Source organism: Periophthalmus magnuspinnatus, chromosome 21 (assembly GCF_009829125.3).
Source record: "Periophthalmus magnuspinnatus isolate fPerMag1 chromosome 21, fPerMag1.2.pri, whole genome shotgun sequence".
Classification (NCBI taxonomy): Eukaryota; Metazoa; Chordata; class Actinopteri; order Gobiiformes; family Gobiidae; genus Periophthalmus; species Periophthalmus magnuspinnatus.
The window spans coordinates 8,514,363-8,530,497 of record NC_047146.1 but is presented as its reverse complement, the minus strand read 5'-3'; the positions used below and the strand labels follow the sequence as shown (position 1 = coordinate 8,530,497).

Sequence of the window (16,135 nt, the reverse complement as noted above, 5' to 3'; positions counted from 1 at the left end):
TGTCTTTTCCTCAGATGATGCTCATGAGGGGCAGGTGCTGTGTCCGTGCAGCGTTGGCGTCCTCTGCTGGAGAGGACAGGCTCTGCAGCAGGAGGAGGCATTACGTCTCGATGTGGAGTCTGGGCGAGTCTTGATTGCAGATGCCGTCGAGAACGCGAGCAGGATGCTAGAACTGCAGCGAGACATCTTGTAATTTCACCAGGAGGTAGGCTTTTATTCTTTATTGAATATTGAATGATACGCGTATCGTGACAAATACATGTTTAAAGACAATGCATTAACGCAGCCCATTGGAAATAAAGCCTCGATCCATTTCAACACCAGATCTGAATGAGCCATTTGTATTGACTGAGGATGTATTTTAGCATCAGTGTTGCGGGTGTTTGTTACACTGTGCGCCCTGTATCACGCGCACCGCTCAGTGAAGGCGCAATAACACCATGACGCACACTTTTGTTATTGTGACCAGCTAAACAATTTTACTCCGAGCTGCTTTAAATGTGCCCCTGTTGGTCTGTTCTACTATAAATAGACTCTTGATCTTGGCTCCTCCGGTCCTGTCTTCACTGAGAGACATTCTACACGGAATGTTTACGCGGGGCACTAATAGGCCAGAAAGATGATTAGTAATATGTAGCTTTTCTCTATGACTAATCCCGGATATGATGCTTAGGAAGTGGTGGGGTCTCGTGGCGCCTCTATAGGTCCCACACAGGTCCCACAACAGAACAGGCCATACTGATGCTCACCAACAGAGCAAGCCTACTCAGGGGTAAAGGAGCAGTAGGCCTAATAGCTCAAACCATCATGTGAAATAGATTTGTGCAATGCTTGCAATGGGTTAGTGGTATAACTAGGGACTAGGGCTTCTCATAGTTATGTGTTTGGATAGTTTGAGTAGGTCAGTACGTGCATCCCTCTCTCTGGATTTCTACCAATTCTCCTCAAAATACTTATAACCAGTGGTTGGGAGTAGGTACCCCAGCTTTGGACACACAAAAAAGAGATGTAGCCTATATCAGGCTTACAAAAGGACAGAAAGAGTGAAAGTGTAGTGAAAATTAATACCAAACATGCAAATGATATGGATGGGGGTGAATCAGGGACAGATCCACAAATCCTGCAGTGCAGCTGTAGCTGACAGCATCTGCAGCCATCAGCCCAGAACCGGGTCACTGCCCTCAAACATCCCCTCAAGACCCTGAGAACATGTAAATGTCTCATTTACAGTCATGTCTACATTTGGGGTAGGCAAGAACCCCACTGAAAAAGAGATGATACTTCTTAAGGGCAATCCAAAATAAATAAATATTCAAACACCCAGCACCACCTTCCAGTCAATAAAGATTTAAGGTGCAGGGGGTGGTGGGTGTCAAACACGTTACTGTGGATAACGCGTGACGCCCTATGGCTTTCATTAGATCTATAGTGGGTTTCCTAGTGAGCTCCACACGCAGGAGCCTGGACTGATTATAGCTTTATAAGACCTCACACTCACATACGTCTAATGAGGCATTTACAGTGTCACATGTGTCTCTTAAATCACAGCTGGACCTGTATGCAGCTGTGCTGTGTGTCACTATGACCACGTACTTCCATTTACACTCGCCAAGTGACGTCAAATTGTCACATGTGTAAAAATAGACTCCCACCCATACGCTTCAATGCTTAATACTTTTTTTTTTTGTTGTATCAAAGGCTAAGCTGACATGTTGCCGAGGTCTGGTTTATTGGTTGGGTGGTGTTTTTATGCTTGAAAGAGAAAATGTGTTGTTAAATATACCTCTCTAGGAAACCTTAAGTAGTATCAGATCAGGTTAGACATCACACAGCCTGTCTGTCCTCACTGTGTTCTATACTGCCTTAATAACAGAACTGAATATTTCCTCTGAATCTTCTTTAAAATCTTCAGAAATAAAACTGCATCAGGAAGTCTATGGTGAAGACAGTTGGATTTCCTACAGCTGTGAGAAAAGTCACACTTCTCTCTCACAGTGAAAATACCACTGCTTATATCAGCACAAAGAAAAATGAGTGGTAGTTAGACGCCAGATAGACATATATATTTACATAGACTTTATACTAGAAATGGTAGCATAATAATAAGCAACTGTCTAACAACTCCCAGTGAACACTGAATAATATATATTTCTTTTCAGATAAATCATGACAAACACTTCTTGGCAGCAAAAGAACAAAGTGTGTTTCTGAAGAGAGAGTTTTGGTCCCGCTCCCTTTGCACGAAGCCTGGAGACACGTGCCGTTATGTCGGGCAAAGAGCGCAGCCCAAGGCACCGGCCCTGGTCGGTCTACAGGGCCAACACGTTTGATCTGTCAGCAGAGATGATGGGGCTGGCCCTCGCAGGTAACCTAGTAACCACCACCATGGAAACCTGTGAAACGCACCCATGATGATGGTACATGAAAAGATCATGTCTTTTGTTTTGTGCCTCAGGAAGCAGTCAGGACCCGGATGAGCCTGTGCTGGAGTTTAGTCTAGGTAATGAGAAATCATAAATAATAACTAATGATTGATCGATATGGAACCTCAGTCAATCATCTTACACCACAGACATTCAAAGTAATAAAAAATATAGTATAGTAAGTGAATCTGTATTCAACCCTTACAAGATGAATGTATCTTAATTCATAATTATTGATGAATAAAAACATCAAAACTCTAATTAAAGGTAAAAAAAAAATAGCTCCTCTATAAAAGAGGTTTGAACATGATACAACAGTCACTATTGTTCCACTCATATATCGGTCCATTATTCTTTTTGCTTTAGGAAAGAGACCACTGTAAATGTCTTAGACGGTGTGCTGCATTTCCCCAGTTACAGATTAATGAGAATCCTCTTGATAAATCCTTCCATTTGCAATCTGTTGTGTTTAATGTTGTCACAGCCTGCAGTGAATTGGTCACTCCTGCACTGGACCGTAAGCCCACCAGCTTTGTGGCAGTAAGCTGCACCACTCCTCCACAGGCTTTCTGGACCAAGCACGCTCAAACTGAGATCATAGAGGTCTGTATCCTTTTACTGTCGGCTGCATCCACTGTTCAAATCCATTCAGGCACTCATCGCATTAATGCATCTGTATCATTATTTTACAAAATCTCTTCTCTTTACAGGAATAAGAACACACAGATCAAATTAAAATGTTTGTTGTTTGTTTGTTTTCAGGGCACAAGTAACCCTATATTCCTCAGTAGTATAGCATTCTTCCAGGACTCCATGATCACTCAGCAAACTCAGATCAAACTTTCTGTCTACGATGTGAAGGACCGAACACAGGGAACGGTGAGCTTCCACTCTGACCTAAAGTTTAGTTTAATACATGAGGTTTTGTGGGAGTATATGCACACATTTCTGACAATGACAAATTCAGTTACATTATTGTATTTGTCTTTGCAGGAAAGCTAACCTCTCTTTATTCTTCCCATGGTGTTACAGATGTATATGTTAGGTTCTGCCATGTTTCCAGTGAAGGAGCTGCTCCAGGACAAACACCACAGGCTGCACTTGACTCTGAGGTACTCACACTCACACACCCTCCTCTGCAGATACACACACATGTGCACACACACGCACACATACGCACACACACGCACACACACGCACACACACACAACCACCGCTGACCACATCCTTGTTTGAACACTGTCACTTTGCATTAGGTCAGCAGAGAGCGAGCGGGTGGGGAACATCACTGTGATCGCCTGGCAGATGGAGGAGAAGAGGGAGCAGAGGGCTCCTGGGCCCAGGTTACAGAGGGGAGACACTGTTAATGGAAGGGTAAAAACTAACCTATATCTGGCACTATTGTTTGCAATGTGAATATTAATATAGTATTGTCATGTATAATTAAAAAAAAATGCATAGTTGAGTATATTGCAGAAGCTTTAGGTAAAACATTGTAAGCAAATATCAAAACAAACAATCAACAAACAAAACTGTTATGGCCATATGGATTATTACTTTTAGATCAGTCTGTCTTTTCCTCAAGAGTTCAAAATGCTCTACTTCACCAGCTGATGTAATGAGGTGGTGTGTAAAAAACAACACTGTATCAATGTGAATGTGTTCATGAGTACTTTAAAAGTCTGAATAATGCATAATAGAAGCTCTAGAACAAACATGTTTTAACTCTTTGCGTTGCATTTCAGATGGTCCTACCTGTTGACCAGAGTCTAACTGAATCCATGGGCATAAAGTCTAAATCATCATCTATTTGTAAAGATCCACTGCTCAAGGCTGGTAAATAAGCTACAAACACAAACAAACAGAAATGATTATATTTAATAATGGTTTAAGGTGACTGTGAGCTGAAGCTGAAGCTCTCTTCCAGTGTTTGGGGGCGTTATGTCGCGCACTTACCGCTTTCCCATGACGGACGGAAACCATCTTCGCATCCTGGAGCAGATGGCTGAGAGTGTGCTCTCACTGCACATCCCTCGACAGTTTGTCAAACTGCTACTGGAGGAGGACGCAGTCAGGTGATGACAACAACAACAGTCCTGATTATCATAACTACTAATAACTAGAATTATATATTTCATATCAGTCTTTTTCTGTTCCAGTATCTGAAACACTCAATATTCTATCATTTATTAGGTATCTATATAAGCCTACATTAGTTTGAAAAATGTAATGACTTTAGTTCTCGTAATTGTTTTTACCATCTGTGTAGGACTCCATTAGGCTTATGAGTCACAGTGTGAGTCGTATTTGTAACCTCAGGGAGAATGCCATTTGACAAATGTCCTCATTAAACTGCAGTATGACTGTATGTGCATGTGCTGCAGGGTGTGTGAGCTGGAGGAGCTCGGCGAACTGTCTCCGTGCTGGGAGAACCTCCGCAGGCAGATCATCACCCAGTACCAGACCATCATCCTCACCTACCAGGAGACTATCAGCGATCTGCACGAATACAAGGGTTAGCAACTACAATAATAACACACCAATAATGATCACATATTTACACTATTCTATTGTGTGATGATGTTTTCATAGGGCCTTCATTTAAATCTAGTACTTTAAAAGCTGAGAAGAAGTTGGAGTTTATTCCCACTAACCTGCACATTCAAAGGATGAGAGTCCAAGGGGAGTCGGGCTATGGTATGTATGTGTGTAAGTGCACCCAAAACCCCATACTCTTGGCAAAAGTCTACAAATAATTGTATTATTTTGTTATTCATACAGACCGAACTTATGATGTAATAACTATTGGAGCTCCTGCAGCACATCATCAGGGTTTTAAAGGCTGTGGACTCCGGAAAATGGTGCAGAAGCTCGATGATGCCAGGAAACAGTAAGTAAAGAATGGAGTAAAAATGCTTACAAGACACAATGTATTTCTAACATCTTTTGTCCTTTTCATATCCACCCAGTACCTATGCAGACGATAGGTGAGAATCATTGTGCCAATACTCACTCATACACTAGTCACGCTGTTTACTGTATTTAATTATTATATGTTTAAAGCTCTTCTAGCTCTGCCTCAAAAGGACTGCCCTATCAACAGCAAGATGTAGTGAAGGCCAAGGAGCTGATTGGTCAGATTAACACTCTAAAGACACAAGTCTGTTACTACATAGAACGCCTGTCCAGAGCCGCAAAAGAGCGCTCCGCAAATGCAATGGAGAGGACTCTGGCCATCCTCAAAGAGAAGGTACACACATTAAAACTCTTGCAGAAAATTAATTTCATTTGTTAATCTGTTCATATTGGTACTACAGGCCTGTCAGTAAAATGACTCTATACTCTATTATATATCGACTTATCATATGAAAGCTTGAACTATATATTTTTGGGGGTTAATATTTATCACATGTACATTTTCTTTGCCCTACTGGGAAATTTTTTGCTTATTTTTTGGCTATAAGATAAGATTTAAGCCATAAATGGTTGAATTAATCACTTCTATGACTCATTACAGATGCAAACAAAGTACTAAAGTGTTTCATTCTGCTGTTTATTTATTGTATTCCTCATGATTTTTTTTTTAATTATTGAAGATTTAGAATAGTTTTTGTGGTTCAAACCTGCTCATGGGCTGTTGTATCAATGGCATAAATGGTTATTGTGACAGGGCTACTGTATTATACATTTACTACACATTATAACAACAATAAGCTCATTAATTCACTTTCAACATTGTCAAATAGACCAAATAGACCTCAATATGTGACCAGTTTTATGAATTCAAAGTTTCTGAATGGTTAAGCTAAAGTGACATGGGTAAAATAGGTTTTACTTTTCAGGAGTGTAGAAGTAACTTTATCTTGCTAGTCCTTACGTCTATATTTTGATTAAAGAGCCCTTATTACTCGGTTTTCTGATCTTTCTCATCTCAAACAGAGCTGGAGTTGTTTCATTCACACATGTTTAACACACAGACCCTGCATATTTAGGCTTTTTTATGCTAAACAGCCCACAAGTTGCATATATTATAGACAGTTCTGATTTAAACACTACAGCTCTATAGACTAAAATGATCTAATACCAGACTATTCCCTTTCCTCTCTACATTCAGGCCCATCAGCTGGTGACAGTGTGTGACTCCAAGCTACTGTCCACTGCCATTTTGGCCCTAGCAGCTGCTTGCCCTGAGTCGACCCATCACAGCACCCCGTCCCCCTCCGCCTCCTCCCTCTCCCCCTCGTCCAGGTCCCCATCTCGCTCCCCATCCCGTAACCCCACCTCTCCATCCCGCATGGCCATCTCACCCTCGCGGCAAGTAGCGGCTCCAGACAGCAACGATGGGAGCAAAAGTAAAAGGATGTCAATGCAAACAGATGCACATGAAGAAGAATGGGTGAGAACACTTGATTTAGGCTCTTTTCAATTCAAGATTTTGGTGATGTTTTTTTTCATGAAATTAAATATTTATCTGCAGGGAAATATCTGGATAAATGTTGATAAAAGTCTGGAGTGTGTGGTCCAGAGGGTGGAACGACTTCTACAAAAAGATCAAATTCAAAGTGATAGTAGTTCTGAAGATGTTTTCCTTCTCGCTAATGAGGAACAAGGCACTTTAAATGTCAAAGGTCTGCACTATTTTTGGCATTTTTAACCGTCAATATTTGTAACTCGTGACTCTATTATTTTTTATGTTTCTACATTTACAGATAATAGCCCAGAGATAGAAAAGACATCCCCTGGTAAAAATGCATTCCTGTTTTTATAATTTAGCACATTTTAGAATCAAATCAACAGTAGTGGAGCGTAAGAAAGTAAAAGTAGTAAAGTACTGTACTTAAGTAAAGATACAGATACCTATTTTTTTTTTTTAACTTAAGTACATTTTAAAGTGGATCCTTTTTACTTTTACTTCATTACGTTTGATAGCAGGTATCTGTACTTTCTACTTTCTTTCTAGGAAAAAAAACAATTGACTTTTGAAGCCTTATAAGACCTCAAAATATGTGTGAAATACTTTTACTTTTTACTCTAAGTATATTTTTAAACAGGTACTTTAATACATTTACTAAAGTACATTTTTTATATATGATACTTTTACTTGAGTATTTTTTTTGTATCTGTACTTTTACCAGTGCAAACCAAATACTAATATGAGTGATTCTTGTTTTTCAGCTGAATGGGGTGAGATTTTGTACCCCCTCCTCACAACACTGTCTGACTGTGTAACCCTCATGAGCGACAAAGCTAAAAAAGCCATGGTGTTTCTACTGATGCAAGACAGCGCCCCGACCATCGCCATGAGCCTGTCTGTGCAGTACCGCAGAGATGTGGTCTTCTGCCAAACAGTGAGTTTTCATTATAAATATATTACTTCAGCTGTATTACTAACCGCTTTGATGTTTGTCCCATTTGCAGCTCACAGCTCTCATCTGTGGTTTCGCTGTGAAGCTGAGGACAAGCCTCTGTGACTCAGGATTTCTCCGACAGCTCCATACCATCGGCCTCCTGGTGCAATATGAAGGTCTTCTCAGCACTTACGGTAACAAAAATAATCAACATACAACATAAAAAACTGGAGATGGACAATTAAAAGGTGCTCTATGCTACTTTTCGTGGAAGAGAGTACACTACCTGCTTGTCTCCGTCCCTGTAAGGTCTATCTGCATGGAGACAATAAGGTGGTGAAGAGCGACCCTGTTCACTGTGAGAATGCAGGTTTATCAAGGCATTTTTGAGCAATAAAATATGTCATAGTTAAATATATGCAGACACATTGTTGTAATGTTTGACAGGAGGGACCAAAAAGATAGAACTCGGGGAAAGGTTTAACAGTCTTTATTTACAGAAGTGCTAAGAGCAAAATGACTGTAGATCAATTGCCGTGGTTCAGGGTTAGAGTGGGAGTAGCAGAGTCTGAGACGGGATGGACAGTACCAGTAGAGAAGAGCAGGGTCGGAGACTGAAGAGCTGAGCGGGTCCAGGGAGCGGGATCTGGTGAAGAGCAAAAGTATCCAAGCAGGGCATACCACAAAAATACACGGATGATCTGGTGTGAGTGTCAGGTCCTGGCTCCTCTTATCCTCCCCGGGTGCAGCTGATTGCAGACTAGCTCCAGGTGTGCACGGGAGGAGCCAAAATCTCCGCCCCAGCTCCAGGCTCAGACACAGAAGGGAGAGGAGAAAGTACAAAAAAAGGGCAGGACCGACAGGGATCATGACACACATACAGTTTTAATCTCATACAACATTCCAGGCATAAGAATAACATGGACACAAGCAGACCTCCTACTAGAAAAGTTACATAGTTCACAAAATAGAAATATTATAGAGATAAAAACTTTATTTTTGGAACTCAATTGATCTAAAGTATAGTGCATATCATAATTTGAATTTATAATCTACTATATATTATAAAAGTCCTATTTGTTACAGGGGAGGAGCTTGCTATGCTGGAGGATATGAGCGTTGGTGTCATGGACTTGAGAAATGTCACCTTTAAAGTTACACAAGCGACTTCAGGTTTTGGACCAGACATGCTGCCAGTGATCACAGGGAACAGAAACGGCTTCAATGTCCGGGTGGCTTTGCCGGCGGCCATGTTTGAATCGTTGCCACGGGAGATCCAGAACGGGATGTTATTGCGTGTTCAGCCAGTCGTGTTTAATGTAGGGATCAATGAACAGCAGACACTGGCAGAGAAGTAAGTCAAACTCTTTAGTGTCAACACAAGTCATTTTTATCTCATCAGTATTTGGCATGAATCATTAATAAAGATAAATAATAATAATAAAATAATAACAGAATAATTAATACAAATGTAAAGATATATGAAAAATAATAGAACAACTTAACTACCTCTGGTGCATAGACTGTATATATTTATATGGACATAGCTAATGTGCGACAATGTTTCAAACAGGAAGTGATCAATTCACTTCAAAGCAAGAAACTGTCGCCCATCTCTCTGTAACTGCTGCAGTGAGACTCGTCATTCTGACTTTAAAATGTTCATATTATCCCGCTCTATACACGGTCCTGGTATTTTTATTTTGCTATTGTTTCCATAAATCAAGATATGAACATTAATAACAGACAAATCAATCGCCTTCTTTCCCCGAGGTCACTCCCGCTAGTGTTAGCAACAGGTTTGATTGACAGCGTTGCTAAGTGCCCGCTCCCTCCTAAACCAGAAGTGTGGACCGGAAGGGGTGTTACCTTCAACGGTCTCGCTCCAGATTGGCTCTTTGTTCGCTATGATACTTGCGGTCGGAATGCTACATATGGAACTCAGCCTATAACTCGCCCTGTCACCGCTAACCCCGATGAGCTTCATTTGACTCTAGCCGAACGCTATGGGTGACGTCACACTCACTTAGTCCATTGTTTTATACAGTCTGTGCTCTGGTGATTATAATTTGGCATAACGGCAGCTCTTATTTAGTAAATGTATTGCAAATTAAATAAAAGAAAAAAAAAATGAAGTGTTTATTATAAATGTCTAAATTTTGTAGGTTTGGTGACACAACGTTACAAGAAGTGATAAATATGGAAAACATGGCACGTCTTAGCTCTTATTATGACCAGTTCAAAGAAGTACTACCAGAGGACTGTGAGTATCAACACAAACGAGATGATTTTTTACATTTGTTTCTTACATTTCCTTACACATGGCTGTCTCCCCAGGCCTCCCCCGCTCCCGCAGCACCACCAGCCTGCCTGAGCTGCTCAAACAGCTGAGCCAAAATGTCAAAGCCAAGAAAAACAAAAATGTGGAGATTTTGTGGCAGGCGGCCGAGGTAAACCAGATGGACAAGCTTCATGTGATACAGTATTTTTCCAGGCAGAGCTAGTGAAAATAATTATCATCATAGGTATGCCGTAGACTGAATGGAGTGCGCTTCACTAGTTGTAAGAGCGCCAAGGACCGCACAGCTATGTCCATTACTTTGGAGCAGTGCCAAATCTTGGAGCAGGAGCATGGATTGGCCCCACAGGTTTTCTACCAGGCCTTGGACTGTATGCGCAGGTCAGTGGACAACTTAAAAAGTAATAATCATTCTTAAACATATTCTCAAATGAGTAGCCACATTTTCTGCTTTACAGTGAGGGATGCAGACGAGAAAATACCATGAAGAATGTTGGATGTCGCAAATACGCTTTTAATTCCTTACAGCTCAAAGCCTTCCCTAAACAATACCGCCCTCCAGAGGGGACATATGGAAAAGTGGAAACCTAAGTGGACTTTTTTAGCAGGAAGAAATGAAAAGACTACTGAGGAGGACTTGATAAAATAACACAAAGAGAAACGCCTACGAACATACCCCATTGTCCTTAGTCACAACTAGTTCAAGTGCCAGAATATGTTGTTTTACAGTTGTTTTACCCCCTAAATGAGTAATCATAACTCAGAACTAGTTCACAGCTTACTGTCGTTGTCTGTGTCAGTGGGTATGCGGGTTATTACAGTTCTTATCACTATACTTTTACTAGGCCTATTGCACAGTTATACAGCTATATCTATCATCAGACCAGCCGATAAGAAAGACTCTGCTCACAAAGAAGACAAAGCTGTTTTTGATATTCTCAGATTCCCTACAGGTTTCCATGTTATTGTGGCAAAAGACCAAGACCAGCAATGACATTTTATTATTGCACAAATGGTTTATGTCACTAATCAGCCTGTTCAGATACGTTATTCACATGTAGTTTCTAGAGAACAGTGTAAATACAATACATGGTTAGCTATTTGTTTGCTTAAAGATGCCAAATCATGACATGAAACCTTATTTGCCCAATGTAGCTATTTAAAGGTGCATTATGTCGAGGTGGAGATCCATGGAGATATTTATTGCTTTGCTTGGAATGTGGCACAGAACATCGTTAAATGTTTTGTTGTTTTATTCAGTTACAGGTATTTGTATTGTAAAGCACACCTTAAACAACAAGAGCGGGTTGATCTCTCTACAGATCTGTGACCCTGTGGCACCGTATGTTAGTTGGTCTCCATAGAAACATTTAATGCTGTACTGCAGACTATTCCAGATAAAACAGTAACATCTTCATGGAAACGAGCAAGTGGCATCTCTCCACCAGAAAAGTCACATTTAAGTTAAACATGTCTCCTTCTCTGGACCTAAACTTCCCTGTTGTATGCTGACGAATACAAAGCTCTTGGGTTGTTGTAGCACATTTTGTTGTCTCTCTGCTCAATGTGTCATTTTTATTAACCATACACTTTTTGGCATTATTTTCAAAATGTTGTGTTGTTGTTACAAGCATAATGTACAAATCACATACTAAGCTTTAGAGTAGTGATGTGATGTTTGTGAATGAGTCAGCTCTCATTTTTTAAAAGACCCAAATCCTTTTCTTTCTAATTTGTATGCATTTTCACACTGATTAACGATGAACCAATAGAAGAACCAGCACAGAAGCAGAGCAGGCAACGCAAGTTATTATTATGATGATGGTTATTATTATTATTATTATTATTATTATTATTATTATTATTATTATTATTATTATTATTATTATTATTATTATTTATTTATTTTTTATTATAACATTTTGGATTTCCATAATTCCAAAAAGGTAAACACACTCTCACTCAGTTTGCTAACTCTCATTTCTTTCTGTGATTAGTTTGCTGATAAAACGCACATTGGCTTCTGTCATATAAATAAATAAATAAATAAATAAATAAATAAATAAATAAATAAATAAATAAATAAATAAATAAATAAATAAATTCACCATCACTACTCAATATCAAGTGTTTATAAGCCTTCAGGTGACATCAAAAGTTAAAATCATACTTGTTAACATAGTACAGTAACTCGAGAGTGGTTCTTTTTAACTCATTTTAACAGTTCACGCTCTTGTCTCAGCCGTTTCGTTTAAGAACCCGGAAGTGACGTAACGCCGTGATATAACTTTGGTCCCTGACGTCGCGTATGGCGGGGCTTGTACAGTGTGTGCGGTGTGTAGCTGCAACCAGTTACACGTTTAAGCAATCTGTTTGGAGGTAAGGTCGTTATGGCAAATTAATAAGTATGAATAGAAAAAATACAGCCTATGCATTGTCTCTGCTTAGTTGACTAATCTGCTTTAGCCTACTGCAAGAAGCTTAATTTGTTTAATATTGTAGAGGTAGGGTCTCCACGTCTTCAAACTTAAAAAGTGGGACAGATCCGAGTTGGGATGATCGATAAAACTGACAAAAAAGCGCGTAACTTCCTCGCCATCCTGTGTTCTGTGTTTTAGTTAAACAAAAGAGAATATATTCCCCTCTTTGTCGTTGACGGGTATAAATATGATCAAAAATAGGGAGATTTCTTATAAACAACTGGGACAAATCAGTGGTTTTGGATAAATCTCCTTGGACATGGGACACAGCGCTCCAAACTGGGAGTGTCCTGGAAAATATGGACGTCTGGTCACACTTTCTAAGGAAATGGCTGAACTATTTATTTATTTATTTTTTATTGCTGTTCAAAGGTCATCTGTTCTGTTGAGCTATTGTTGGTTCAACTTTCCAAGAGGAAGTCAAATTGTAACTCATTATCGTAAATATTCACAGAGAGGTAAGACTGTGATGGATGTATTTTATCTGACAACATTTATAGATTTGAAAAGTTATTTAAACTGTGTGTCCTTTTCCTAGATTCTCCCAACATGAGTAAGAAGCTGTTGCTGCTGGATGTTGACTGTGGAGTGGATGATGCCCAAGCCATTATGCTGGCCCTGGCGGCTCCTAATGTAGAAATACTGGGGATCACATGTGTGCAGGGGAACACTTCAGTTGAGAATGTTTGTAAGAACGTCCTGCGCGTTCTTCAAGTCTGCAATAAACTTGAGGTAAATTACATTCTTCACACTTGTAGATTTTTCATGGTGTCATATGACTGGCACTAAGCTCCCATTGAAATGAATTAGACAAGAGTCATGCCACACAGCACATGATCTCTCCAAGTCTACATTCATCTAAAATGGACCTTATCAACATGAGTGAATAGACTAGTTGACAAAGAGGTTTTGATATAACTGCCCTCATTTGCTCAAAATAATCAATTTAATTTACTACTGGATCATTGACTCATCCTTATGTTAGATTCCAGTGTTCAAAGGCGCGTCCAAGCCGATCCTCGGACATGAAATTTTAGGAGCGAATTTTCACGGATTGGACGGCTTGGGAGATGCCCCAGACCCTAACGCGCCCAGTGCAGACATGATTCAGAAGGAAGGCGCTGTGTCTGCAATGATCAGAATTATAAATGAACACCCAGGACAGGTAACATTTATAGATACACTACCAGTCAAAAGTTTGGACACACCATTGCTTTTTCTTTATTTTTACTGCTTTCTACATTTTGGATACATACGTAAGATGTCATTTTATTTTATGTTGTGAAGAAAAAAGTTAAATAACTACTAATATTTTTCAACAAACAAGAGAGTGGATACTTTGAGGATTTGAATATAGTTTTTTAAGAGCAATTACTTCATATATTTGTGTAGAATGTTGTAAAAATAAAGCAAACAAACACTGAATGAGGGGTGTGTCCAAACCTTTGACTGGTAGTGTAGTGTGTATCCCAATAAATAAAAACACTTTCTATTCTAGGTGTCTCTTGTTGCCACAGCACCTCTCACAAACTTGGCCCTCGCAGTCAGGATGGACCCCTCCTTACCAAGTAAACTAAAGGGCCTATACATCATGGGAGGCAATACTGAGTGTAAGTATTATTACTCTTTAAGTTGTTTTAATATTATTCTGTTGAGTAATGTTCATGTCGTCTAGCCCGAGGAAACACTACTGTATGTGGGGAGTTTAATTTCGCTGCTGATCCTGAAGCTGCTTATATTGTTCTAAATGACTATCAGTGTCCCATCTACCTGGCATGTTGGGAGTTTACCTGCTACAACAAGTTGTCTTGGGTAAGAGTTTCATTTTTATACCTAGCTAACAGAAACTGTAAACAACAGATGTGTTAGTTTCAGTGGAGTTAGCTCCTCCCTTCAGACCAGCAATCTGACAAGAGTTGAAGAAGCTGCTTGGTTGGGAAGCAAAACTTTTTGTCCAGTTGACACGACTTAAATTTTTCTTTTACTATATATTTTTTATAAGCAAACCATCAGCTTCTACATTATTGAGGTAAAACATTGTTAAAGCTTTGAACAAATAAAAGTGGGGGGAAAAAAGCGCACTTAGATTGTGTACGCCCATGTCTATAATGGTCAATAGATGGGCTGAGAGATCTGGATTCAAAGCTGGAGATGGTCAAGTTCACCGGTCAGTGCTCTTTAAATCAAAACCCCTTTAATGCACAGTGATCTGGAGAATCAACTGATCATTTCCGTTTAGAGTTATTTATTTTGTCTTGAGCTTATTATTGGCCTTTCCTTTCATTTATTTTTGCACTGAATGCTACTAAATGCTCAATGACTAAATTGTAAGTTGTATTTATTTTGGCAGGAGTTTTGTGACCAGTGGTTGGCTCAGGACTCTGACAAAGCCAGATTCATGACACGCATCTTCAAACACAGCCTGGACATATCAAAGACTGAACGCTTTGAGAAGGAGTTTATTGATGGCACAGGACTCATTTCTTGTGACTCATATGCTGTGGCAGCTGCCATTGACGACACCTTTATTTTGGAAACTGACCAGTTTCCTGTCAGTGTGGAGCTCACCGGGACTCATACCAGAGGCATGATGGTGGTAGACACTGTGGGTGTCATGAACAAGACCCAAAAAGCATTTATTATGAAGAAAGTTAATTTAGAGATGTTTAAGCAGATGATGATGGCTGCTCTGAAGTAAATGCCCTTACTGTAACTTACGAACTTGAAAGTTACTCAGATTGTAAAACAAGGACTTTAAGGATTACTTTTTTATTAACATAATAAAATAATTAATACACATTTTGTATGAGAACCACAAATGCACCACTAGTAAAGTACCAAGGAAAAACACCAGTCCATGTGTTGATCTTGCCCGCTTTGTCCTTGGAACATCCCTCGATCAAGTGTCCCTTCGGTTCATGTGCGAATGACTTAGTTTAGGCTCATTTTTCCAAACTTAATATCCTTTTCTTCCTCTAAATCTCGATCTAGTGTCCAGCTGTCAATAGAAGACACAAAGATTTCGTTAATATGATGTATGCATGGTAAGGCGCCTAAACCAAAACTTTATTTGATTAATCTGGTGAAAGGTGTGTGGGATAGGCTAATGCTCACCAGTGATCTTTTACACTCAAAAAATGAAGTCTGAAGCGCTTTGCAATGGCCCTCCTTCAGACACTCACTTGGTGCTTTCCCTTCCTTCAAAATAAGGACAGAAATAAGTTATGACATAATATCAGACCATTCGCAATAAAAAGTACCCATAGACAGGTGCATCTAGTTTATTTAATATTTAAAAGCCACATACTGCATAAGATTTAATTCCCGATTTAGAGCTATAATATTGTTTGTGAACTTACCTTTACCACACAGTCGTGCTGAAGGAGACAAGCCTTAAAGTCCTCTCTGATCCCAGCACAGGAGCGACCGTCTTCCTCTTTATCCTCGTAGTATTTCGGCATGTTTAACACCAATATTTCACGTTTAAGGAAATCGCTACTCTCATACCATGGATTTAAAGCTGTAACAATTCTCTTGCGTTATCGAAGCTGTCATCTGCGCTCGCCGCCATGTTTGAAACAGTCT

At 39.7% G+C, this 16,135-nt stretch overlaps 3 protein-coding genes across 3 annotated transcripts; 2 read left to right on the top strand and 1 right to left on the bottom strand.

The window, feature by feature from the left end:
* The first annotated feature begins 141 nt into the window (after positions 1-141).
* inpp4aa (inositol polyphosphate-4-phosphatase type I Aa) lies at positions 142-11,772 on the top strand. The gene is made up of 24 exons (XM_033986710.2): positions 142-205; positions 2,160-2,365; positions 2,456-2,500; positions 2,908-3,026; positions 3,186-3,302; positions 3,456-3,535; positions 3,680-3,797; positions 4,169-4,259; positions 4,351-4,498; positions 4,808-4,938; positions 5,016-5,120; positions 5,205-5,313; positions 5,393-5,410; positions 5,487-5,673; positions 6,538-6,819; positions 6,901-7,051; positions 7,133-7,165; positions 7,599-7,771; positions 7,842-7,965; positions 8,858-9,125; positions 9,937-10,034; positions 10,109-10,221; positions 10,297-10,451; positions 10,529-11,772. The coding sequence occupies exons 2-24, from the start codon at positions 2,266-2,268 to the stop codon at positions 10,659-10,661; spliced, it is 2,898 nt and encodes a 965-aa protein (XP_033842601.1). The 5' UTR covers positions 142-205; positions 2,160-2,265; the 3' UTR covers positions 10,662-11,772.
* A 617-nt stretch (positions 11,773-12,389) lies between these two features.
* si:dkey-4e7.3 (uncharacterized protein LOC402865 homolog) lies at positions 12,390-15,398 on the top strand. The gene is made up of 7 exons (XM_033987443.2): positions 12,390-12,449; positions 12,923-13,008; positions 13,089-13,282; positions 13,536-13,715; positions 14,049-14,160; positions 14,226-14,362; positions 14,901-15,398. Exons 3-7 carry the CDS (start codon positions 13,100-13,102, stop codon positions 15,246-15,248), a joined length of 960 nt encoding a protein of 319 aa, XP_033843334.1. The 5' UTR covers positions 12,390-12,449; positions 12,923-13,008; positions 13,089-13,099; the 3' UTR covers positions 15,249-15,398.
* LOC117389730 (cytochrome c oxidase assembly factor 5) lies at positions 15,383-16,103 on the bottom strand. Its single transcript, XM_033987447.2, has 3 exons — positions 15,910-16,103; positions 15,665-15,748; positions 15,383-15,548 (listed from the first exon to the last, which is right to left on the bottom strand). Exons 1-3 carry the CDS (start codon positions 16,009-16,011, stop codon positions 15,507-15,509), a joined length of 228 nt encoding a protein of 75 aa, XP_033843338.1. The 5' UTR covers positions 16,012-16,103; the 3' UTR covers positions 15,383-15,506.
* Positions 16,104-16,135: the final 32 nt, after the last annotated feature.

What these genes read in the sequence shown, in the direction of transcription:
- LOC117389730 (XM_033987447.2), bottom strand. Translation starts at nt 16,011, where the DNA reads ATGCCGAAATACTACGAGGATAAAGAGGAAGACGGTCGCTCCTGTGCT. An exon ending in AGCACGACTGTGTGGTAAAG is followed by an intron (nt 15,749 to 15,909) that starts GTAAGTTCACAA and finishes CTTATTTTGAAG; the next exon opens with GAAGGGAAAGCACCAAGTGA. An exon ending in TTGAGTGTAAAAGATCACTG is followed by an intron (nt 15,549 to 15,664) that starts GTGAGCATTAGC and finishes TTCTATTGACAG; the next exon opens with CTGGACACTAGATCGAGATT.
- inpp4aa (XM_033986710.2), top strand. Translation starts at nt 2,266, where the DNA reads ATGTCGGGCAAAGAGCGCAGCCCAAGGCACCGGCCCTGGTCGGTCTAC. An exon ending in GAGACACTGTTAATGGAAGG is followed by an intron (nt 3,798 to 4,168) that starts GTAAAAACTAAC and finishes GTTGCATTTCAG; the next exon opens with ATGGTCCTACCTGTTGACCA. An exon ending in GATAGAAAAGACATCCCCTG is followed by an intron (nt 7,166 to 7,598) that starts GTAAAAATGCAT and finishes CTTGTTTTTCAG; the next exon opens with CTGAATGGGGTGAGATTTTG.
- si:dkey-4e7.3 (XM_033987443.2), top strand. Translation starts at nt 13,100, where the DNA reads ATGAGTAAGAAGCTGTTGCTGCTGGATGTTGACTGTGGAGTGGATGAT. An exon ending in TAAATGAACACCCAGGACAG is followed by an intron (nt 13,716 to 14,048) that starts GTAACATTTATA and finishes TTTCTATTCTAG; the next exon opens with GTGTCTCTTGTTGCCACAGC. An exon ending in GCTACAACAAGTTGTCTTGG is followed by an intron (nt 14,363 to 14,900) that starts GTAAGAGTTTCA and finishes TTATTTTGGCAG; the next exon opens with GAGTTTTGTGACCAGTGGTT.